This window comes from Fringilla coelebs, assembly GCF_963513975.1.
Source record: "Fringilla coelebs genome assembly, chromosome: 37".
In the NCBI taxonomy this organism is placed as follows: domain Eukaryota; kingdom Metazoa; phylum Chordata; class Aves; order Passeriformes; family Fringillidae; genus Fringilla; species Fringilla coelebs.
This window is the reverse complement of record NC_140063.1, coordinates 1-23525: the sequence shown is the minus strand read 5'-3', so window position 1 is coordinate 23525 and position 23525 is coordinate 1. Positions and strand designations below refer to the sequence as shown.

Below are 23525 nucleotides of genomic sequence, written 5' to 3'. Positions count from 1 at the left end.
CCGGCGCCGCTCGGCCGGCAGGCGGGCGGGCCCGGTGGTGCCCCCAGGCCCCGTTACCGCGTCCTGCCCGCCGGACACCGGCGCCGGTTCTTCCCCCCCCCCCGGTTCCCCCCCACCCCCCCACCGGGCCCCACACGGGACCGGGCCCGTCCCGCCACGCCACGCCCACCCACCGAGGCCACGCCCCACCGGGGCCACGCCCCCTCCGCGCCGCGCGCGCCGCCGTCCATATATGGGCACGGCCCGAACGCCGCGCGCTGATTGGCCGGGGGAGGTGGGCGGGCGTTAAACCGGCGGGGCGGGGCTTGCGGAGAGGCGGGGCGTGATGAGGGGCGGGGCCCCGCGGGGGGCGGGGCTTTAGGCGTGGGAAGGGGAGGGGGGCGGGGCCCTGCGATGTCCCCAAGGGCCCCCCCGGGGTCCCCAAGGGTTGCTCGGTGTCCCCAAGGGCCCCCCCGGTGTCCCCAGGGGCCCTCCCGGTGTCCCCGAGGGTTGCTTGGTGTCCCCAAGGGCCCTCCCGGTGTCCTCGAGGGCGCCCCCGGTGTCCCCAAGAGTCCCCCCGGTGTCCCCAAGGGGTGCTCGGTGTCCCCAAGGGCGCCCCCGGTGTCCCCAAGAGTCCCCCCGGTGTCCCCGAGCGTCCCCCCGGTGTCCCCAAGGGTCCCCCCCGTGTCACCGAGGGTTGCTCGGTGTCCCCAAGGGCGCCCCCGGTGTCCCCGAGGGTTGCTCGGTGTCCACAAGGGTCCTCCCGGTGTCCCCGAGCGTTGCCCCGGTGTCTCCATGGGTCCCCCAGTGTCCTTGAGCGTTCCTCCGCTGACCCTGAGGGCCCTCCCGGTGTCCCCGAGGTTCCCCCCGGTCACCCGGTGTCCCCGAGGGTCGCTCCGGTATCCCCGAGGGTCGCTCCGGTGTCCCCAAGGCCCCCTCCGATGTCCCCGAGGGTTGCTCGGTGTCCCCGAGGGTCGCTCCGGTGTCCCTGAGAGTCCTCCCGGGGTCCCCGAGGGTCTCCCCCGGTCCCTCCGGTGTGCCCGAGGGTCCCCCGATGTCACCGAGAGTCCTCCCGCTGTCCCCGAGCGCCCCTCCGGTATCCCTGAGGGTCGCTCCGGTGTCCCCGAGGGCGCTCCCGGTATCCCCGAGGGTCCCTCCGGTGTCCCCGAGGGTCCCCCCGCTCACCCGCCGTCTCTCCGCAGGCCCGGGCGGCCCCGCGGCGGCGGCGGCGGCGGCGGGGCGGCCGTGCCGTGCGGATGCGGCGGCGGCGCCGCCGATGGAGCCCCCGAACGCCTTCCCGCAGCTGCAGCTGTGGTGCCCGCGCCCCTTCGGCACCTTCTCGCAGAACAAGCCCTGCTCCCCCGCCGCCGCCGCCGCCGCCGGTGCCCGCCGAGCCCCGGGCTGCCGCCCCTCCGAGAACACCCCCCCGGACCCCGCCGAGCCCGGCCCGCCGCCGGTGGGCTCGGCCGGCCCCGCCGAGGACGGGCGGGTGCTGCTGGACACCTGGTACGTCATCAAACCGGGCAACACCAAGGAGAAGGTGGCGTTCTTCGTGGCGCACCAGTGCGGCGGCACCGGCACCGGCACCGGCACCGGCACCGGCACCGGCGGCCGCGCCAGCACCATGAAGGTCAAGGGCCACTGGGGCAGCGACAGCTCCAAGGCCAAGCGGCGCCGGCGCTGCCACGAACCCAAATCCGCCGCCAGACCGGCCCGGGCCGCCGGGGACGGCCCCGGTGAGGGCGGGGACGGCGGGGACGGGCCGGACCTGCTGTCGGTGGCGGAGATGGTGGCGCTGGTGGAGCGGCGGGCGGCGCTGGCCCTGCAGAGCCTGCCGCGGGCGCCGCTGGTGCTGCTGGAGGCACCGGGCGGCCCCGAGTGCCGCCGCGTGGCCGCCGCCGTGGCCCAGTTCGAGTCGCAGAGCCAGCACCGGGAGCGCGGCGGCGGCGGCGGCGGGGCGGCGGGCCGGCCTAACGGGGTGTGCCGCGGTGCTGGCGGCGGCGGCGGGGGTGGTGGCGGTGCTGGCGGTACCGGGACGGAGGGCGCCACGGCGGGCGCCGCCGCCAGCGCGGCACCGGGCGAGGTGCGGATCGCCTTCCGCATCTCCAGCGGGCGCGAAGCCGCCGCCGCCGCCAGCACCGAGCGGCCCCGGCAGAAGGACCAGATCACCTGCGACCTGTACCGGCTGGTGAGCCCGGCGCGGCTGCTCCTGGCCGCCACCGCCGCCACCACCGCGGGCGACAAGGACGGCGGCGACGAGGCGGGCGCGGCGGCCGAGCCCGCCGCCGGTACGGCCGAGGGAGCGGCGGCGGCGGCGGCGGCGGCGCCGCGGGACTGCGCGTCCGGTTTCCACGTGGACGTGGTGGTGACGGGCGCGGTGGACCAGTGCGTGTTCTTCGGCAAGGACAGCGCCAAGCAGGTGACCGAGGAGACCGTGCGGCTACCGGACGAGCCGCCGCCGCCGGGACAGCTCTTCCTGCTGCCCGAACAACCGGCGGCGGGGAAGGAGGCGGCGGCGGCGGCGGCGGGGAAGGAGGGAGCGGGAGGAGACCCGGCGCTGTGCCGGCTGTACCGGCACGTGTCGCACGATTTCCTGGAGATCCGGTTCAAGATCCAGCGGCTGCTGGAGCCGCGGCAGTACATGCTGCTGCTGCCCGAGCACGTCATGGTGAAGATCTTCAGCTACCTGCCGACGCAGGCGCTGGCGGCGCTGAAATGCTCCTGCCACTACTTCAAATCCATCATCGAGACCTTCGGCGTGCGGGCGGCGGACTCGCGCTGGAACCGGGACCCGCTCTACCGGGACGACCCGTGCAAGCAGTGCAAGAAGCGGTACGAGCGCGGCGACGTGTCGCTGTGCCGCTGGCACCCCAAGCCCTACCACCACGACCTGCCCTACGGGCGCTCGTACTGGATGTGCTGCCGCCGCACCGACCGCGAGGCGCCCGGCTGCCGCACCGGGCTGCACGACAACAACTGGGTGCACCCGGCGGGGCGCAGGGAGGAGGGCAGGTGAGGGCGGGACCGACGGACGGACACACGGAAGGGTGGGAGGGGCGGGGAGGGTGGGGCCGCACGGATGGATGGATGGACGGACGGGAAAAAAGAGAAAAAGGAACGGAAAGGGTCGAGTGTGGGATCGGGGTGGTGGTGGGACCGACTCGGGTGGTGGCACCGGGGAGGGTGGCGGTGTCATGCAGGGTGGTGTCCCCACAAAGGACAGTGGGGACAGCCCGTGGTGATGGCACCAGGGAGGTGACAGTGTCCCTCAGAAGGTGACAGTGCCATCCAGGGTGGTGTCCCCACGGAGGACAATGGGGACAGTCCGTGGTGATGGCCCCAGCCGGGCTGGTGGCACCAAGGACGGTGGCAATGCCATCCAGGGTGATGTCCCCACGCAGGACAATGGGGACAGCCCAGTGGTGATGTCCCCAGCTGGGCAGGTGGCACCTGGGAGGGTGACAGTGTCCCTCAGAAGGTGACAGTGCCATCCAGGGCGGTGTCCCCACACAGGACAATGGGGACAGCCCAGTGGCGATGTCCCCAGCTGGGCTGGTGGCACCAGGGAGGGTGACAATGTGCCTCAGAGGGTGACAGTGCCATCCAGGGCGGTGTCCCCACAAAGGACAATGGGGACAGCCCGTGGTGATGTCCCCAGCTGGGCTGGTGGCACCAGGGAGGGTGACAATGTGCCTCAGAGGGTGACAGTGCCATCCAGGGTGATGTCCCCACGGAGGACAATGGGGACAGCCCGTGGTGATGGCCCCAGCCGGGCTGGTGGCACCTGGGAGGGTGACAGTGTACCTCAGAGGGTGACAGTGCCATCCAGGGTGGTGTCCCCATAAAGGACAATGTGGACAGCCCTTGGTGATGGCACCAGGGAGGTGACAGTGTGCCTCAGAGGGTGACAGTGCCATCCAGGGTGGTGTCCCCATAAAGGACAAGGTGGACAGCCCGTGGTGATGGCCCCAGCTGGGCTGGTGGCTCCTGGAAGGGTGACAGTGTCCCTCAGAGGGTGGCAGTGCCATCCAGGGTGATGTCCCCACGCAGGACAATGGGGACAGCCAGCGGTGATGTCCCCAGCCGGGCTGGTGGCGCCAGGGAGGGTGACAGTGTCCCTCAGAAGGTGACAGTCCCCTCTAGAGCGGTGTCCCCACGGAGGACAATGGGGACAGCCCAGTGGCCATGTCCCCAGCCGGGCTGGTGGCACCAAGGACAGTGACAATGTCCCTCAGAAGGTGACAGTGCCATCCAGGGTGGTGTCCCCACAGAGGACAATGGGGACAGCCCGTGGTGATGGCACCAAGGACAGTGACAATGTCCCTCAGAAGGTGACAGTGCCATCCAGGGTGGTGTCCCCACAAAGGACAATGGGGACAGCCCGTGGTGATGTCCCCAAGCCGGACTGATGGCACCTGGAAGGACGGTGTCCCTCAGAGGGTGACAATGTCCCTCAGAAGGTGACAGTCCCCTCCAGGGCGGTGTCCCCATGTGGGGACAGTGCTGGTCCCAAGGGAGGGGGTGGCCCCAGCCCGGGGGGTCCCTCAGGACGGTGACAACTCCCCCGTGTCCCTCTGTCCCCCCCGTGTCCCTCTGTCCCCCCCCGTGTCCCTCTGTCCCCCCGTGTCCCTCTGTCCGTCTGTCCCCTCCCCGTGTCCCCCTGTCCCCCCGTGTCCCTCTGTCCCCCCGTGTCCCTCTGTCCCTCCCCGTGTCCCTCTGTCCCCCCGTGTCCCTCTCTCCCTCTGTCCCCCCCGTGTCCCTCTGTCCCCTCCCCGTGTCCCTCTGTCCCCCCGTGTCCCTCTGTCCCCCCCGTGTCCTTCTGTCCCCCCGTGTCCCCCCCCGTGTCCCTCTGTCCCCCCGTGTCCCTCTGTCCGTCTGTCCCCTCCCCGTGTCCCTCTGTCCCCCCGTGTCCCTCTGTCCCCTCCCCGTGTCCCTCTGTCCCCTCCCCGTGTCCCCCTGTCCCCCCGTGTCCCTCTGTCCCCCCGTGTCCGTCCGTCCGTCCCTCGCCGCCCCACATGGGCGTGGCCTCCCCTCCAGCCCCGCCCACCGCCCAATCCGCGCTCTCCTCGTCACCCCGCGCGGCCCCGCCCCGCCCTCGCCCCGCCCCTCGCCGTCCATTGGCCCGCGCCGGCCCCGCCCCGCGCAGGCCCCGCCCCCGCCATGCGCCGTCTCCCGGCCGGGCCGCGCCGCCCCCGGGCCGCGGGTTCGAGTCCCGGCCCGGCCCCGGTGCCGGAACCGGTACCGGAACCGGGCCCGGGCCCGTTCCGGGGGCTCCTCCCGCGGGCCCCGCGCCCGGCCCGGCCGCTGCTGCCGCTGCTGGCGCTGCTGGCGGCCGCCGCCGTCCTGTGGGCGTCCTGGCCCGGCGGGGAGCGCGGGAAGAGCGCGCCGGTGAGCGGGGGGGGTAACGGGGTACCGGGGGGGGATAACGGGGGGGTAACGGGGGAGTGGGAGGGATAACGGAGGGGTGTACAGGGGGGGATAACGGGGGTACCGGGGGGGGATAACGGGGGGGTAACGGGGGTACCGGGGGGGTTAACGGGGGAGGGATAACGGGGGAGGGATAACGGGGTAACCGGGGGGGTTAACGGGGGTACCGGGGGGGTTAACGGGGGTACCGGGGGGATAACGGGGGGGTAACGGGGGAGTGGGAGGGATAACGGAGGGGGGTAACGGGGGGGTAACGGAGGTACCGGGGGGGGTAACGGGAGCCCCCTTCCCCAAACGTTTCGGGACCCCCCCAAAACCAGTTCGGGATATCCCGAAACCTTCGGGACCCCCAAAACCCCACCGGGACCCCCAAAACCCCACCGGGACCCCCCAAAGCCCCACCGGGACCCCCCAAAACCACTCCGGGACCCCCTAAAACCCGCCTGGGACTCCCTAAAACCCCACCGGGACCCCCAAAACTGCTCCGGGACCCCCCCAAAGCCCCACCGGGACCCCCAAAGCCCCTCCAGGACCCCCCCAAACCCGTCTGGGACCCCCTAAAATCCCACCGGGACCCCCAAAGCCCCTCGAGGACCCCCCAAAACCCCTCCAGGACCCCCCAGAGTCCCCCCAGGACCCCCCCCAAACCACTTCGGGACCCCCCAGAGTCCCCCCAGGACCCCCCAGACCCCTCCAGGACCCCCCAGACCCCTCCAGGACCCCCCAAATGCCCCAACCCCCCCTCCACAGCCCCTCCAGGAGCCCCCAGACTCCCCGGGGGACCCCCAGACCCCTTTGGGACCCCCCCCGACCCCTTCAGGAGCCCCCAGACCCCTTTGGGACCCCCAAAACCCTACTGGGACCCCCCAAACGTCCCCGGGACCCCCCAAAATCCCCCCAGGACCCCCCCAGACCCCTTTGGGACCCCCCAAATTCCCTCCAGGACCCCCCAAAATCCCCCCAGGACCCCCCAGACCCCTTTGGGACCCCCCAAATTCCCTCCAGGACCCCCTCAGACCCCTTTGGGACCCCCCAAATCCCCCCAGGACCCCCCAGACCCCTTTGGGACCCCCCAAAATCCCCCCAGGCCCCCCCAGACCCCTTCAGGAGCCCCCAAATCCCCCCAGGGTCCCCCCAGGGTCCCCCCAGACCCCTTCAGGACCCCCCAAATCCCCCCAGGGCCCCCCAGACTCCCCCCAGGACCCCCCAGACCCCTTCGGGACCCCCCAGGACCCCCCAGACCCCTTTGGGACCCCCCAGGACCCCCCAGACCCCTTTGGGACCCCCCAAATTCCCCCCACCCCCCCCCAGACTCCTTCGGGACCCCCCAGGTCCCCCCAGACCCCTTTGGGACCCCCCAAAATCCCCCCAGACCCCTTTGGGACCCCCCAGGAGCCCCCAGACCCCTTTGGGACCCCCAGACCCCTCAGGACCCCCCAGACCCCTTTGGGACCCCCCAGGAGCCCCCAGACCCCTTTGGGACCCCCCAGGCCCCCCCAGACCCCTTTGGGACCCCCAGACCCCTCAGGACCCCCCCCAAATCCCCCCAGGCCCCCCCGGAGCCCCCCCGCGCCCCCCCCGGCCCCCCCTCGGACCACGCCCTCCGGACCCTCCTGGCCCACCTGGACCCCGCCCGGCTCTGGGGGTCCCTCCTGAGGCCCCTCCTGCACGAGAGGGTCCCGGGGGGGCCCGGCAGCCGCGCCGCCCGCCAGGTGAGACCCCCACGCACCTGGGGAACCCTGACACACCTGGGGAACCCCCCAGACACACCTGGGGAACCCAGACACACCTGGGGAACCCCCCAGACACACCTGGGGACCCCAAATCCACACTGAGACCCCCGGACGCACCTGGGGACCCCTGAGACCCCCAAATGCACCTGGGGAACCCCCCCCAAACACACCTGGGAAACCCCTGAGACCCCCGGACACACCTGGGGAACCCTGACACACCTGGGGAACCCCTGAGACCCCCAAACACACCTGGGGAACCCCCCAGACACACCTGGGGACCCCTAAGACCCCCCAACACACCTGGGGAACCCCAAATACACCCTGGGACCCCCCTGAGACCCCCGGGCACACCTGGGACCCCTGAATGCACCTGGGGAACCCCAAATCCACCCTGGGGAACCCCAGACACACCTGGGGACCCCCTGAGACCCTCCCAAACACACCTGGGGACCCGAATACACCTGTCCCTCACCTGTCCCTCACCTGTCCCACCTGTCCCACCTGTCCCACCTGACCCCACCTGTCCCACCTGTCCCCACCTGTCCCCTGTCCCTCACCTGTCCCACCTGTCCCTCACCTGTCCCTCACCTGTCCCCTAGCACATCCTGTCCCACCTGTCCCTCCCCTGTCCCACCTGTCCCTCACCTGTCCCACCTGTCCCTCACCTGTCCCACCTGTCCCCCAGCACATCCTGTCCCACCTGTCCCTCACCTGTCCCCCAGCACATCCTGTCCCACCTGTCCCTCACCTGTCCCACCTGTCCCTCACCTGTCCCACCTGTCCCTCACCTGTCCCACCTGTCCCCCAGCACATCCTGTCCCACCTGTCCCTCACCTGTCCCCCAGCACATCCTGTCCCACCTGTCCCTCACCTGTCCCACCTGTCCCTCACCTGTCCCACCTGTCCCCCAGCACATCCTGTCCCACCTGCGCTCCCTGGCCGCCCCCTGGCACCTGGAGCTCGACACCTTCGTGGCGGCCACGCCCCGCGGGCAGGTGACCTTCAGCAGCGTGGTGGCCACGGCGGCGCCGGCAGGTGCGCGGCGCCTGGCGCTGGCCTGCCACTACGACACCAAGGTGCTGCCACCTGGGAGCGCACCTGGCGCACCTGGGAGCGCACCTGGCACACCTGGGGGCTCACCTGGGCGCGCACCTGAGCCCTTCGTGGGCGCCACCGACGCCGCCGTGCCCTGCGCCCTCCTGCTGGAGCTGGCATCCGCCCTGGACACGCACCTGAGCCGGAGAGCAGAGCAGGTGAGCACACCTGGGACACACCTGGGGACAGGTGAGCACACCTGGGGACACCTGGGGACAGGTGGGGATGGGTGGGGCCCTGCGCCCTCCTGCTGGAGCTGGCATCGGCCCTGGACACACACCTGAGCAGGAGAGCAGAGCAGGTGAGCACACCTGGGGATGGGTGGGGACACCTGGGGATACCTGGGGACAGGTGGGGATGGGTGGGGACAGGGACAGGTGGGGATGGGTGTGGACACCTGGGGACAGGTGAGGGTGGGTGAGGACAGGTGGGGACGGGTGTGGCCCAGGTGTCCCCAGGTGTGACCCAGCTGTCTCTACCTGTCCCCCAGGCATGCCCAGGTGTGTCCCAGGTGTGTCCCAGCTGTCCCCAGGTGTATCCCAGGTGTGCCCAGGTGTATCCCAGCTGTCCCCAGGTGTGCCCAGGTCTGCCCAGGTGTATCCCAGGTGTATCCCAGGTGTGTCCCAGCTGTCCCCAGCTGTCCCCAGGTGTGCCCAGCTGTCCCCAGGTGTGCCCAGGTGTGTCCCCAGGTGTCCCAGCTGTCCCCAGGTGTATCCCAGCTGTCCCCAGGTGTGCCCCAGGTGTGCCCAGGTCTGCCCAGGTCTGCCCAGGTCTGCCCAGGTGTATCCCAGGTGTATCCCAGCTGTCCCCAGCTGTCCCCAGCTGTGCTCAGGTGTGCCCAGGTGTGCTCAGGTGTGTCCCAGGTGTGACCCAGATGTGCCCACCTGTGCCCAGGTGTGTGACCCAGGTGTCCCCCCAGGACCCCCCCGTGACGCTGCAGCTGCTGTTCCTGGACGGGGAGGAGGCGTTCGGCACCTGGAGCGAGAGCGACTCCCTGTACGGGGCGCGACACCTGGCGGGGACGATGGCACTGAGGGGACACCCGGCGGGGTCAGAGGTCACCGCCATGGTCAGTGACACGGGGACACAGGGACACTCCCTGTACGGGGCGCGACACCTGGCGGGGACAATGGCGGCAAAGGGACACCCGGCGGGGTCAGAGGTCACCGCCATGGTCAGTGACAGTGACACTGGGGACATCCCACGGGGTCAGAGGTCACCGCCATGGTCAGTGACATGGGGACATCCTGCGGGGTCAGAGGTCACCGCCATGGTCAGTGACAGTGACACAGGGACAGTGACACGGGGACAGTGACACTGGACACAGGGACACTCCCTGTACGGGGCGCGACACCTGGCGGGGACGATGGCACTGAGGGGACATCCCGCGGGGTCAGAGGTCACCGCCATGGTCAGTGACATGGGGACAGGGACACAGGGACACAGTGACACTGGGGACAGGGACACTCCCTGTACGGGGCCAGACACCTGGCGGGGACGATGGCACTGAGGGGACACCCGGCGGGGTCAGAGGTCACCGCCATGGTCAGTGACACAGGGACAGGGACACAGGGACAGGGACACGGTGACACTCCCTCTACGGGGCCAGACACCTGGCGGGGACGATGGCTCTGAGGGGACATCCGGCGGGGTCAGAGGTCACCGCCATGGTCAGTGACACGGGGACATCCTGTGGGGTCAGAGGTCACCACCATGGTCAGTGACAGTGACACGGGACACAGGGACACTCCCTGTACGGGGCGCGACACCTGGCGGGGACGATGGCGGCCAGGGGACATCCCGCGGGGTCAGAGGTCACCGCCATGGTCAGTGACACGGGGACAGGGACACAGGGACAGTGACACTGGGGACAGGGACACTCCCTGTACGGGGCGCGACACCTGGCGGGGACAATGGCGGCAAAGGGACATCCGGAGGGGTCAGAGGTCACCGCCATGGTCAGTGACACGGAGGGGACACAGGGACAGGGACACAGGGACACTCCCTGTATGGGGCCAGACACCTGGCGGGGAGGATGGCACTGAGGGGACACCCGGCGGGGTCAGAGGTCACCGCCATGGTCAGTGACACTGGGGACATCCCGCGGGGTCAGAGGTCACCGCCATGGTCAGTGACACTGGGGACAGTGACACAGTGACACAGGGACAGTGACACTGGGGACAGGGACACTCCCTGTACGGGGCCAGACACCTGGCGGGGACGATGGCGGCAAAGGGACATCCGGCGGGGTCAGAGGTCACCGCCATGGTCAGTGACAGTGACACAGTGACACAGGGACACAGGGACACAGGGACAGTGACACAGGGACAGGGACACGGTGACACAGGGACACAGGGACACAGGGACACTCCCTGTACGGGGCACGACACCTGGCGGGGAGGATGGCACTGAGGGGACACCCAGCGGGGTCAGAGGTCACCGCCATGGTCAGTGACAGTGACACAGGGACAGTGACACAGTGACACAGGGACACAGGGACAGGGACACAGGGACACTCCCTCTACGGGGCCAGACACCTGGCGGGGACAATGGCGGCCAGGGGACATCCCACGGGGTCAGAGGTCACCGCCATGGTCAGTGACAGTGACACTGGGGACACCCGGCGGGGTCAGAGGTCACCGCCATGGTCAGTGACACGGAGGGGACACTGTCCCTGTGTCCCTGTGTCCCTGTGCCTGTGTCCCTGTCCCCTCTGTGTCCCTGTGTCCCTGTGTCCCTGTGTCACCACAGTGTCCCCAGTGTCCCCTCTGTGTCCCCAGAGCCTGCTGGGTGTCCCTGTGTGTCCCTGTCCCTGTGTGTCCCTGTGTGTCCCCTGTGTCCCTGTCCCCACGGTGTCCCCACGGTGTCCCCAATGTCCCCAATGTCCCCAATGTCCCCTGTGTCCCCAGAGCCTGCTGGTGCTGCTGGACCTGCTGGGCGGCCCCTCCCCCGCCACCCATGCCCCTGTCCCTGTGTGTCCCCGTGTCCCTGTGTCCCCTGTGTCCCTGACCCCACGGTGTCACCATGATGTCCCCAATGTCCCCAATGTCCCCACAGTGTCCCCAATGTCCCCTCTGTCCCCAGAGCCTGCTGGTGCTGCTGGACCTGCTGGGCGGCCCCTCCCCCGCCATCCACAGCCCTGTCCCCGTGTGTCCCTGTGTGTCCCTGTGTCCCCTGTGTCCCTGTGTCCCCACGGTGTCCCCAATGTCCCCATGATGTCCCCAATGTCCCCTCTGTGTCCCCAGAGCCTGCTGGTGCTGCTGGACCTGCTGGGCGGCCCCTCCCCCGCCATCCACAGCCCTGTGCCCGTGTGTCCCTGTGTGTCCCTGTCCCCTCGGTGTCCCTGTGTCACCACGATGTCCCCAATGTCCCCACAGTGTCCCCAATGTCCCCTGTGTCCCCAGAGCCTGCTGGTGCTGCTGGACCTGCTGGGCGGCCCCTCCCCCGCCATCCACAGCCCTGTCCCTGTGTCCCCAGTGTCCCCGTGTGTCCCTGTCCCTGTGTGTCCCCACGGTGTCCCCAATGTCCCCTCTGTCCCCTGTGTCCCCAGAGCCTGCTGGGTGTCCCTGTGTGTCCCTGTCCCCGTGTGTCCCTGTGTCCCCTGTGTCCCTGTGTGTCCCTGTCCCTGTGTGTCCCCACAGTGTCCCCAATGTCCCCTCTGTCCCCAGAGCCTGCTGGTGCTGCTGGACCTGCTGGGCGGCCCCTCCCCCGCCATCCACAGCCCTGTCCCCGTGTGTCCCTGTGTCCCCTGTGTCCCTGACCCCACGGTGTCCCCAATGTCCCCAATGTCCCCAATGTCCCCATTTGTCCCCAGAGCCTGCTGGTGCTGCTGGACCTGCTGGGCGGCCCCTCCCCCGCCATCCACAGCCACTTCCCGCAGAGCCACCGCTGGTTCCTGCGCCTGCGCGACATCGGTGCGACAGCGGGGACAGCGGGGGGACAGGGAGGGGACACCGGGGACAGGGACACCGGGGGGACAGGGGGGGACAGGGGGGACAGCGGGGACAGAGGGGGGACACAGGGGGGGACAGGGGACAGGGAGGGGACACAGGGGGGACAGAGGGGACAGCGGGGACACAGGGGACAGGGGACAGGGAGGGGACAGCGGGGGGGACAGCGGGGACAGAGGGGTGACACTGCGGGGACAGCGAGGGGACAGGGAGGGGACACTGCGGAACAGGGAGGGGACAGAGGGGACACCGGGGACGGGGAGGGGACGGGGAGGGGACAGGGAGGGGAAAGGGAGGGGAGACAGCGGGGGGGGACAGGGAGGGGACACCGGGGACGGGGAGGGGACAGCGAGGGGATGGGGCGGGGACAGTGCCGTGTCGCCCCTGTCCCCAGTGTCCCCAAGTCCCCCCAATGCTCCCAATGTCCCCAATGTCCCCTCAGTGTCCCCAATGTCCCTCAGAGCAGCGTCTCTGCCGCCTGGGTCTCCTGCTGTCGCCGCTGTCCCCAGTGTGTCCCCAATGTCCCCAATGTCCCCTCAATGTCCCCAATGTCCCCAATGTCCCCCCAGAGCAGCGTCTCCGCCGCCTGGGTCTCCTCCTGTCGCCGCCGTTCCCACTGTCCCCCCGATGTCCCCAATGTCCCCAATGTCCCCAATGTCCCCCCATGTCCCCAATGTCCCTCAGAGCAGCGTCTCCGCCGCCTGGGTCTCCTCCTGTCCCCAATGTCCCCAATGTCCCCAATGTCCCCAATGTCCCCACTGTCCCCAATGTCCCCAATGTCCCCAGCTGTCCCCAGCTGTCCCCACTGTCCCCAATGTCCCCACTGTCCCCAATGTCCCCTCAGTGTCCCTAGCTGTCCCCAATGTCCCCAATGTCCCTCAGAGCAGCGTCTCCGCCGCCTGGGTCTCCTCCTGTCCCCAGTGTGTCCCCACTGTCCCTGGCTGTCCCCAATGTCCCCAATGTCCCCAATGTGTCCCCAATGTCCCCAATGTCCCCAATGTCCCCAATGTCCCCTCAGTGTCCCCAATGTCCCCAATGTCCCCAATGTCCCCTCAGAGCAGCGTCTCCGCCGCCTGGGTCTCCTCCTGTCCCCAATGTGTCCCCAGTGTCCCCAGCTGTCCCCAATGTGTCCCCACTGTCCCCAATGTCCCCAATGTCCCCAATGTCCCCTCAATGTCCCCAATGTCCCCTCAGAGCAGCGTCTCCGCCGCCTGGGTCTCCTCCTGTCCCCAATGTCCCCAGTGTGTCCTCACTGTCCCCAGTGTGTCCCCAATGTCCCCACTGTCCCCTCAGTGTCCCCAGCTGTCCCCTCAATGTCCCCATGTCCCCTCAGAGCAGCGTCTCCGCCGCCTGGGTCTCCTGCAGTCCCTGTCATTCCCCAATGTCCCCAATGTCCCCAATGTGTCCCCAATGTCCCCACTGTCCCCAGCTGTCCCCAATGTCCCCAATGTCCCCCCAGAGCAGCGTCTCCGCCGCCTGGGTCTCCTCCTGTCCCCAATGTGTCCCCTCAGTGTCCCCAATGTCCCCAATGTCCCCTCAGTGTCCCCAGCTGTCCCCACTGTCCCCACTGTCCCCTCAGTGTCCCCAGCTGTCCCCAATGTCCCCAATGTCCCCTCAGAGCAGCGTCTCCGCCGCCTGGGTCTCCTCCTGTCCCCAATGTGTCCTCACTGTCCCTGGCTGTCCCCAGCTGTCCCCAATGTCCCCTCAATGTCCCCAATGTCCCCAATGTCCCCAATGTGTCCTCAGAGCAGCGTCTCCGCCGCCTGGGTCTCCTCCTGTCGCCGCCGCCGCCGTTTTTCCGCCTCGGCCCCGCCCCGGGGCCGGTCGAGGACGATCACCTGCCCTTCCTGCGCCGAGGTGACAGCCACCTGTCCCCAATGTCCCCAGGGTGTCCCCAGGATGTCCCCAGGGTGTCCCCGGGGTCCCCAGGGTCCCCAGGATCCCCTCCCTGTCCCCAGGGTCCCCAAATATCCTCAGTGTCCCCAGGGTCCCCATGATGTCCCCAGGGACCCCTCCCTGTCCCCAATGTCCCCAAATATCCCCAGGATGTCCCCAGTGTCCCCAGGATGTCCCCAGGATGTCCCCAGGGTCCCCATGATGTCCCCAGTGTCCCCAGGGTCCCCAGGATGTCCCCAGGATCCCCAATGTCCCCCCAGTGTCCCCAATGTCCCCAGGTGTGCCGGTGCTCCACGTGATCCCAGGTGTCCCCACTGTCCCCAGTGCCCCAGGGTCCCCAGGATGTCCCCAGTGTCCCCAGTGTCCCCTCCCTGTCCCCAGTGTCCCCAGTGTCCCCTCCCTGTCCCCACGATGCCCTCAATGTCCCCAATGTCCCCACAATGTCCCCAAACATCCCCAATGTCCCCAATATCCCTATGATGTCCCCCTGGGTGTCCCCACAATGTCCCCACCGTCCCCTCTCTGTCCCCAGGGTCCCCATGATGTCCCCAATGTCCCCATTGTCCCCACTGTCCCCAATGTCCCCACTGTCCCCTCAGTGTCCCCAATGTCCCCAATGTCCCCCACTGTCCCTCCAATGTCCCCAATGTCCCCAATGTCCCCAATGTCCCCAGGTGTCCCCACTGTCCCCAGGTGTCCCCAGGTGTCCCCACAATGTCCCCAATGTCCCCAGGTGTGCCGGTGCTCCACGTGATCCCGACGCCGTTCCCGCGGGTGTGGCACACCCTTGGGGACACCGAGGACAACCTGCACCCCCCGACGGTGCAGGACCTGGCCAAGGTGCTGCTGCTCTTCGTGGCCGAGTTCCTGCAGCTCTGACCCCAAAAAACCCCAAAATCCCAAAAATTCACCCCAAAAAATCCCCCAAATCAAAAAAAACCCCAAATCCCAAAAAAACCCACAAAAAAACCCCACAAAAAAACCCAAAAAATCCCCAAAAACACCCCTGGACCTGGCCAAGGTGCTGCTGCTCTTCGTGGCCGAGTTCCTGCAGCTCTGACCCCCAAAAACCCAAAAATTCCCCCCAAAAAATCCCCCAAATAAAAAAAACCACAAAATCCACCAAAAAAAACCCAAAAAACCCCCAAAAAATCCCAAAAAAACCCCTGGACCTGGCCAAGGTGCTGCTGCTCTTCGTGGCCGAGTTCCTGCAGCTCTGACCCCCAAAAACCCCAAAAACCCCAAAAAAAACAACCGAAAAATACCCAAAAAAGGGAAAATCCGAAAGTCCCAAATAAACACAAAAAAGCCCCAAAACCACAAAAATTTCCCTTTATTGCTCGGGTTTGGGGGCGCAGCTGAGCTCACACCTGGGGGGGAAAAGGAGGGTTAAAGGGGGGGAATTTGGGGGTCCTGGGGGGGGATTTGGGGGTCCCGGGGGGGGGATTTGGGGGGTCCCAGGGGGAAATTGGGGGTCTGGGGGGGATTTTGGGGTCCCGGGGGAGAATTTGGGGGTCTGGGGGGGATTTTGGGGGTCTCGGGGGGGATTTGGGGGCCCGGGGTGAAATTGGGGGTCTCGGGGGGGGGATTTGGGGGTCCCGAGAGGGGATTTGGGGGTCCCGGGAGGGGATTTGGGGGCCCGGGAGGGGATTTGGGGGTCTGGGGGGGATTTTGGGGGTCCCGGGGGGATTTGGGGGTCCCGGGGGGGGATTTTGGGGTCCCGGGGGGATTTTGGGGGTCCCGGGGGGATTTGGGGGTCCCGGGAGGGGATTTGGGGGTCCCGGGGGGGGATTTTGGGGGTCCCGGGGGGATTTGGGGGTCCCGGGGGCATTTTGGGGGTCCCGGGGGTCTCACCCTGGTGGCCGAGGGTCTCTGTGGCCGCCGCTCCGGCCCGGGGGGGCTCAGCCGGGGGGTCCCCCCCGTGTCCGCCGGGGTCCTGGGGCCAAAAACCGCCGTGAGACCCCCCCAAAAACCCCAAATGGAACCTGGGGCTCAACGAGACCCCCCAAAAACCCCAAATGGAACCTGGAACCCACCGGGACCCCCCAAAAACCCCAAAAGGAACCTGGAACCCACCGGGACCCCCAAAAACCCCAAATGGGACCTGGAACCCACCGGGACCCCCCCCCAAAACCCCAAATGGAACCTGGAGCTCAGCGGGACCCCCCAAAAACCCCAAATGGGACCTGGAACCCGCCGGGACCCCCCAAAAATCCCGTCACAACTCCCAGAGACCCCAAACCCCCCCAAATCCCCAGCTGGAACTCACAGAGGGACCCCAAAACCCCCCAAACTGCCCCAGATCCCTGAACCCTGAACTGCCCCAAACTGCCCCAAAACCCTGAACCTCAAACTGCCCCAAAACCCCCGAAACTGCCCCTAAATCCCTGAACCCCAAACCGTCCAAATCCCCCGAAACTGCCCCAAAACCTCCCAAAGTGCCCCAAACTGCTGAACACCAAACTGCCCCGAAACCTCCTAAACTGCCCCAAACTCCTGAACCCCAAACTGCCCCAAACTGTCTGAAAACCCCCCGAAACTGCCCCAAAACCCCATAAAACCTCTCAAACTGCCCCAAAATCCCCAAAACTCTGATCACCAAACTGCTCCAAAGTCCCCCAAACTGCCCCAAACTCCTGAACCCCAAACTGCCCCAAACTGCCCCAAAACCCCCTAAAACCGCCCAAAACCGCTCAAATTCGCCCCAAACCCTCACCTGCCGCCCCTGCGCCTCCTGGCCACGGCCAGCCCCACGCCGGGCGCGAGCAGCAGCAGCGGGAGCGCGCACAGCGCCAGCGGGGCCGCGCCCCGGTTGTGGGGGTCCCTCCCCGCCGTTCCCCCGTTCCGGTCGGCGCGGGGGCCCCGCAGCCGCTCCTCCGGAACCCCGAACCGTCCAAATCCCCCGGAACTGCCCCAAAACCTCCCAAACTGCCCCGAAACCCTGAACCTCAAACTGCTCCAAAACCCCCGAAACTGCCCCAAACTCCTGACCCCCAAACTGCCCCGAAACTGCCCCAAAACCCCATAAAACCTCTCAAACTGCCCCAAAACCCCCAAAACAGCCCCAAAATCCTGAACGTCAAACTGCTCCAAAACCCCTGAAACTGCCCCAAATACCCTGAACCCCAAACTGCCACAAACTGCCCGAAAACCCTCCGAAACTGCCCCAAAACCCCATAAAACCTCTCAAGCTGCCCCAAAATCCCCAAAACTCTGATCACCAAACTGCTCCAAAGTCCCCCAAACTGCCCCAAACTCCTGAACCCCAAACTGCCCCAAACTGCCCCAAAACCCCATAAAACCCCCTAAAACCGCCCAAAACAGCTCAAATTCGCCCCAAACCCTCACCTGCCACCCCTGCGCCTCCTGGCCACGGCCAGCCCCACGCCGGGCGCGAGCAGCAGCAGCGGGAGCGCGCACAGCGCCAGCGGGGCCGCGCCCCGGTTGTGGGGGTCCCTCCCCGCCGCTCCCGCGTTCCGGTCGGCGCGGGGGCCCCGCAGCCGCTCCTCGCAGCGGCCGCCGATGAAGCCGGGCGCGCACGCACACACCGGGCCCGAGAAGTGCGTGAAGCAGGTGCCGCCGTGCAGGCACGGGCTGGGCGCGCAGGCCCCGGCGCGGCGGCGGCACCGGGGCCCCCCGAAGCCCAGCGTGCAGGTGCAGGTGAAGGCGTTGGCCCCGTCCTGGCAGGTGCCGCCGTGCGCGCACGGGTTGGGGCTGCAATCGTCCGCGTTGTGCTGGCAGCGGCGGCCCGAGAACCCCGCGGGGCAGCGGCAGAGCGGGGCGAGACCCTGGGAGTCACGGCACTGCCCGCCTGGGGGGAAAAATGGGGAAAAAATGGGGAAATTGGTAAATTGGGGTAAATGGGAAAAATGGGGAATTGGGGGGATTGGGGAATAATGGGGGAATAATGGGGGAAATGGCCCGAGAACCCCGCGGGGCAGCGGCAGAGCGGGGAGAGGCCGAGGGAGTCCCGGCACTGCCCGCCTGGGGGGGGGAATTGGGGGAAATAATGGGGAAAATGGTAAATTGGGAAAAATGGGAAATGGGGGAATTGGGGAATTGGGGGGGAAATGGGGAAGGGGGGGGAAATTGGGGAAAATGGGAAATAATGGGGAAAAATGGGAAATAACGGGGAATTGGGGAGAATTGGGGGGAATGGGGGGAAACGGGAGGAAATGGGAAAATGGGGGGGTTTTGGGGTGTTTTTTGGGGTGGATTTGTGGGTTTTTGGGGCGGTTCTCACCGTTCAGGCAGTAGTCGGGCTCGCACCGATCCGCCCGGGGTTTTTTGGGGTTTTTTGGGGTGGTTTTTCGGGGTTTTTGGGGCGGTTCTCACCGTTGAGGCAGTAGTGGTGGTTTTGGGGTGGTTTTTGGGTTAATTTTGTGGGTTTTGGGGGCGGTTCTCACCGTTGAGGCAGTAGTCGGGCTCGCACCGACCCACCCGGGGGTTTTGGGGTGTTTTGGGATGTTTTTTGGGGTGATTTTGTGGGTTTTTGGGGCAGTTCTCACCGTTCAGGCAGTAGTCGGGCTCGCACCGATCCGCCCGGGGGTTTTTGGGATGTTTTTTGGGGTGATTTTGTGGGTTTTTGGGGCAGTTCTCACCGTTCAGGCAGTAGTCGGGCTCGCACCGATCCGCCCGGGGTTTTTTGGGGTGGTTTTTCGGGGTTTTTGGGTTAATTTTGGGGTTTTTTGGGGCGGTTCTCACCGTTGAGGCAGTAGTGGGTTTTTTGGGGTGTTTTTTCGGGGTTTTTGGGGTTTTTTGGGGCGGTTCTCACCGTTCAGGCAGTAGTCGGGCTCGCACCGATCCGCCCGGCGCTCGCAGTTGGAGCCGCGGAACCCGGGCGGGCACCGGCAGCTGTACCCGGGGGTCCCGGCGGTCCCGGGGGTCCCGGGGGTCCCGGGCCGGGGGTCGGGGGCGCAGGCGCCGCCGTTGAAGCAGGGCCCGAGGGCGCACGGGGAGGGGGGCACCTCCGGGAGGGGGTACGGGACCCCCGGGACCCCCGGGAGGGCAGCGGGGACCCCCGGGACGGGCTCAGGGACCCCCGGGACGGGCTCAGGGACCCCCGGGAGGGCAGCGGGGACCCCCGGGAGGGGCTCTGGGACCCCTGGGAGAGGCTTTGGGACCCCCGGGACCCCCGGGACGGGCTCAGGGACCCCCGGGAGGGCAGCGGGGACCCCCGGGACGGGCTCAGGGACCCCCGGGAGGGGCTCTGGGACCCCCGGGACCCCCGGGAGGGCAGCGGGGACCCCCGGGACTACTGGAAGGGACTCTGGGACCCTCAGGAGGGGCTCCGGGACCTCTGGGACCCCCGGGAGGGCAGCGGGGACCCTCGGGAGGGGCTCCAGGACCCCCGGGAGGGGCTCTGGGACCCCCGGGACCCCCGGGAGGGGCTCTGGGACCCTCGGGTGCGGCTCTGGGACCCTCGGGACCCCCCGAAGTGGCTCCGGGACCCCCGGGACCACCGGGACGGCCGCGGGGACCCCCGGGACGGGCTCAGGGACCCCCGGAACCCCCGGGAGGGGCTCCGGGACCCCCGGGAGGGGCTCCGGGACCGGGAGGCGCCGTCCCGGAGGGAGCGAGGACGGGGAGGGGGCTCCGGGGGTCGCCACGGACGGAGCCGCCGGGGTCGCCGGGGGGTCGCAGCCGCTGCCGGGACCCTGCGGGGACAGCGACGTTACCGGGCCCGGGGGGGGTCCGGGGGGTCCGGGGGGTCCCGGGGGGGTCCCGGGAGGGGTCCCGGGGTGGGGGGGGGTCGCACTCACCGAGCAGACGCCGCCGGCGGCGCAGGCGCTGTGGGGGGCGCAGGGACCCCCCCGACACCCCCCTGAGGGGACAGAGGGGGGGTCAGGGGACCCCCGACCCCGCGGGGGGGGGGATGGGGGTCCAGGGGAGGGGGGGAGGGGGCGTCAGGTGTATTTTGGGGAGGGGGCGGGGGCGGCACTCACGGGGGGCGCAGCAGCGGCTCCAGCAGCGTCGGGGGGCGCAGGGGGGGCAGCGGGGGCAGCGGGGGGCGCGGGGGGGGGGAGGGGCAGCGCAGGCGGGCCCCGAAGCGCAGCCCCCCCCCCCGCCCCCCCCCCGCCAGGGCCCCCCCGGGCTGAGGCGCGGCCGCGACACCGCGCGCCCCACGAGCCGCAGGGGGGGGGCCTGGGGGGGCGGGGGGGGGTCAGCACCGCCGGGACCCCCCCGGGACACCCCCGACACCCCCAGACCCAATTCACCCCGAAATCACCCTGAAATCGCCGTTCGTTCCCCACCCTAAAAATCCCGGGTTCGGCCCCAAATTCCCCTCCAAGACCCCTAAATTCCCCCCTGAGACCCCCCCCGGGACCCCCCCCCGACACCCCCGGACCCCCCCCGACACCCCCAGACCCAATTCTCCCCGAAACCCCCCCCGGAAATCGCCTTTTGTTCCCCGCACCAAAAACGCCGCGTTCGGCCCCAAATTCCCGCCCTGAGACCCCAAATTCCTCCCTGAGACCCCGAATTCCCCCCCGAGACCCCCAAATTTCCCCTCCAACCCCAAATTCCCCCTCCCCAAACCCCCAAATTCCCGCCCTGAGACCCCAAGTTCCTCCCTGAGACCCCGAATTCCCCCCCGAGACCCCCAAATTTTCCCCCCAACCCCAAATTTCCCCCCTGAGACCCCAAATTTCCCCTCCAACCCCAAATTCCCCCTCCCCAAACCCCCAAATTCCCGCCCTGAGACCCCCAAATTTTCCCCCAAACCCCAAATTTTCCCCCAAACCCCAAATTTTCCCCCAAACCCCAAATTTCCCCCCCCGAAACCGAAATTTCCCCCCTCAACCCCAAATTCGCCCCCCGAGACCCCCAAATTCCCGCCCTGAGACCCCCGAATTTCCCCCTGAGACCCCCAAATTCGCCCCCCGAGACCCCCGGGACCCCCGCCCCTCCCCCTCACCGGGGGTCCCGCTCTCCTCCAGCCGCCAGGACTCGACCACGAGCGAGACGCTGCCCTGGGGGGGGGATTTGGGGAGGGGTCGCGGGTTTGGGGGGGAAACAGCGAACTTGGGGAGGGGTCGCGGGTTTTAGGGGGGTCCCGGGTTTGGGGAGGGGTCCCGGGTTTCGAGGGGGGTCCCACTTTTGGGGAGGGGTCCCGGTTTAGGGAGGGGTCCCACTTTTGGGGAGGGGGTCCCGGTTTTGGGGGGTCCCGGAATTGGGGAGGGGTCTCAGGTTTGAGGAAGGGGTCCCGGATTTGGGGAGGGGTCCCGGTTAAGGGGAGGGGTCCCGGATTTGGGGAGGGGTCCCGGTTAAGGGGAGGGGTCCCGGATTTGGGGGGGGGTCCCGAATTTGGGGAAGGGGGTCCCAGTTTAGGGGGGTCCCGGATTTGGGGAGGGGTCCCGGATTTGGGGAGGGGTCCCGGATGTGGGGAGGGGTCCCGAATTTGGGGAGGGGTCTCACCGGCCAGGGGAAGGCCAGCGGCAGGCGCAGCGTGCGGGGGGCTCCGGGCGCGGGGGGGGGGCCCGGGGGGGCTCTGCGCGACCCCCAGGCTGCAGCCGCCCCCCCCGGGGGGTCGCAGGCAGAGCCGGAACTGGAGGCGACACGAGGGGGGACCCCCGCAGGGACCCCCGGGACCCCCCCGCGCCGACAGCACGCGCAGCTCCAGGACCCCCGCGGGGCGGCACTGGGGGGAGGCGGGGTTACCCCGGGACCCCCGGAATTACCCCAAAATAACCCCGGGACCCCCGGAATTACCCCAAAATTACCCCGGGACCCCCGGAATTACCCCAAAATAACCCCAAAATTACCCCAAAATTACCGCGGGACCCCCGGAATTACCCCAAAGAGCCCCAAATTACCCCAAAGAGCCCAAATTACCCCAAAATTACCCCAGAATCACCCCCGGGACCCCCGAAATTACCCCAAAGAGCCCAAAATTACCCCGAAATTACCCCGGGACCCCCGAAATTACCCCCGGGACCCCCAAAATTACCCCAAAGAGCCCAATATTACCCCAAAATAACCCCGGGACCCCCGCGGGGCGCCCCTGGGAGGGGCGGGGGAGCCCGAGTTACCCCGGGACCCCCGAAATTACCCCAAAGACCCCAAAATTATCCCAGAATTACCCCAAAATGACCCCCGGGACCCCCGAAATTACCCCAAAGAGCCCCAAATTACCCCAGAATCACCCCCGGGACCCCCAAAATTACCTCAAAGAGCCCCAAATTACCCCCAAATTTCCTCAGAATCACCTCCGGGACCCCCAAAATTACCCCAAAGAGCCCAAAATTACCCCGAAATTACCCCGGGACCCCCGCGGGGCGATCCTGGGGGGGCGAGAGCCGGAATTACCCCCGGGACCCCCGAAATTACCCCAAAGAGCCCCAAATTACCCCAAAATAACCCTCGGGACCCCCGAAATGACCCCAGAATTACCCCCGGGACCCCCAAATTTCCCCCGAGAACCCCAAATCCGCCCCACGACCCCCAAAATCCTCCCCAGAGGGTCCCAAAATTCCACCCGGGACCCCCAAAATTCCACCCGAGACCCCCAAAATCGCCCCCTCGATGCCAAGACCGCCCCCCCAGGACCCCCCAAACTCCCCCAGGACCCCCCCAAATCCCCCCAGGACCCCTCCCCCAATTCCCACCCCTCCCCCCTCACCGGGGCGGGGCCGAGGAGGAGGAGGAGGAGGGGCAGGAGGGAGGGGGGCGGCATGGCCGGGCCTGGGGGGTCCCGGGGGTCCCGTCGGGGCCGGGGCTCGCCGGGATCTGAGCCCGGCCGCGCCCCCAGACCCATTTGAGGGCTCCGAAGCCCCGCCCACAGCCCCGAGCCCCGCCCAGCGAGCCCGGACCACGCCCCCATCGCCCAAAAAAGGAGATTGGGACCCAAAAAAGGGAGAATCGGACCCAAAAAAAGGGGATTAGGACCAAAAAAAGGGGATTAGGACCTAAAAAAGGGGATTCGGACCCAAAAAAGGGGATTCGGACCCAAAAAAGGGGATTAGGACCCAAAAATGTAGATTCGGACCCAAAAAAAGGGGAATTTGGCCCCAAAGCCTCCCAAAAATGCGGATTTGGCCCCAAACCCACCCCAAAAATGGGGATTCAGCCCCAAAACCTCCCAAAAACGGGGATTAACCCCAAAACCCACCCAAGACCGGGGACTCAGCCCCAAAACCTCCCAAAAATGGGGTTTCAGCCCCAAACCCACCCCAAAATTGGGGATTCAGCCCCAAAACCTCCCAAAAAAGGGGATTTAACCCCAAAACGGGGATTCTCCCACAAACCCACCCCAAAAGCGGGGATTTAACCCCAAAACCTCCCCAAAACGGGGATTTAACCCCAAAACCACCCAAAAATGGGGATTCAGCCCCAAAACCTCCCCAAAATGGGGATTTAACCCCAAAAACCTCCCCAAAACGGGGATTCCCCCCCAAAACCCCCAAAATGGGGATTCCCCCCCAAAAATGGGGATTCCCCCCCC

The 23525-nt window shown here is 67.8% G+C and overlaps 2 protein-coding genes across 4 annotated transcripts; both read left to right on the top strand.

The window, feature by feature from the left end:
- Positions 1-774: 774 nt before the first annotated feature.
- Positions 775-3010, top strand: FBXO46 (F-box protein 46; the record flags this gene model as incomplete). The annotated part of the gene is made up of 2 exons (XM_084224383.1): positions 775-1075; positions 1182-3010. 2 exons carry the CDS (start codon positions 775-777, stop codon positions 2993-2995), a joined length of 2115 nt encoding a protein of 704 aa, XP_084080509.1. The 3' UTR covers positions 2996-3010.
- Positions 3011-5139: 2129 nt separating this feature from the next.
- On the top strand, positions 5140-15247 carry QPCTL (glutaminyl-peptide cyclotransferase like; the record flags this gene model as incomplete). Of its 3 annotated transcripts, XM_084224421.1 has the most annotated exons (7): positions 5140-5367; positions 6957-7118; positions 8051-8392; positions 9154-9303; positions 12049-12148; positions 13931-14041; positions 14814-15247. In XM_084224421.1, the coding sequence occupies 7 exons, from the start codon at positions 5140-5142 to the stop codon at positions 14957-14959; spliced, it is 1239 nt and encodes a 412-aa protein (XP_084080547.1). In that variant the 3' UTR covers positions 14960-15247. The 3 variants fall into 3 exon arrangements, with proteins under 3 accessions (XP_084080547.1, XP_084080548.1, XP_084080549.1); XM_084224422.1 differs by lacking the exon at positions 13931-14041; XM_084224423.1 differs by lacking the exon at positions 12049-12148 and having other exon boundaries at positions 14814-14969.
- Positions 15248-23525: the final 8278 nt, after the last annotated feature.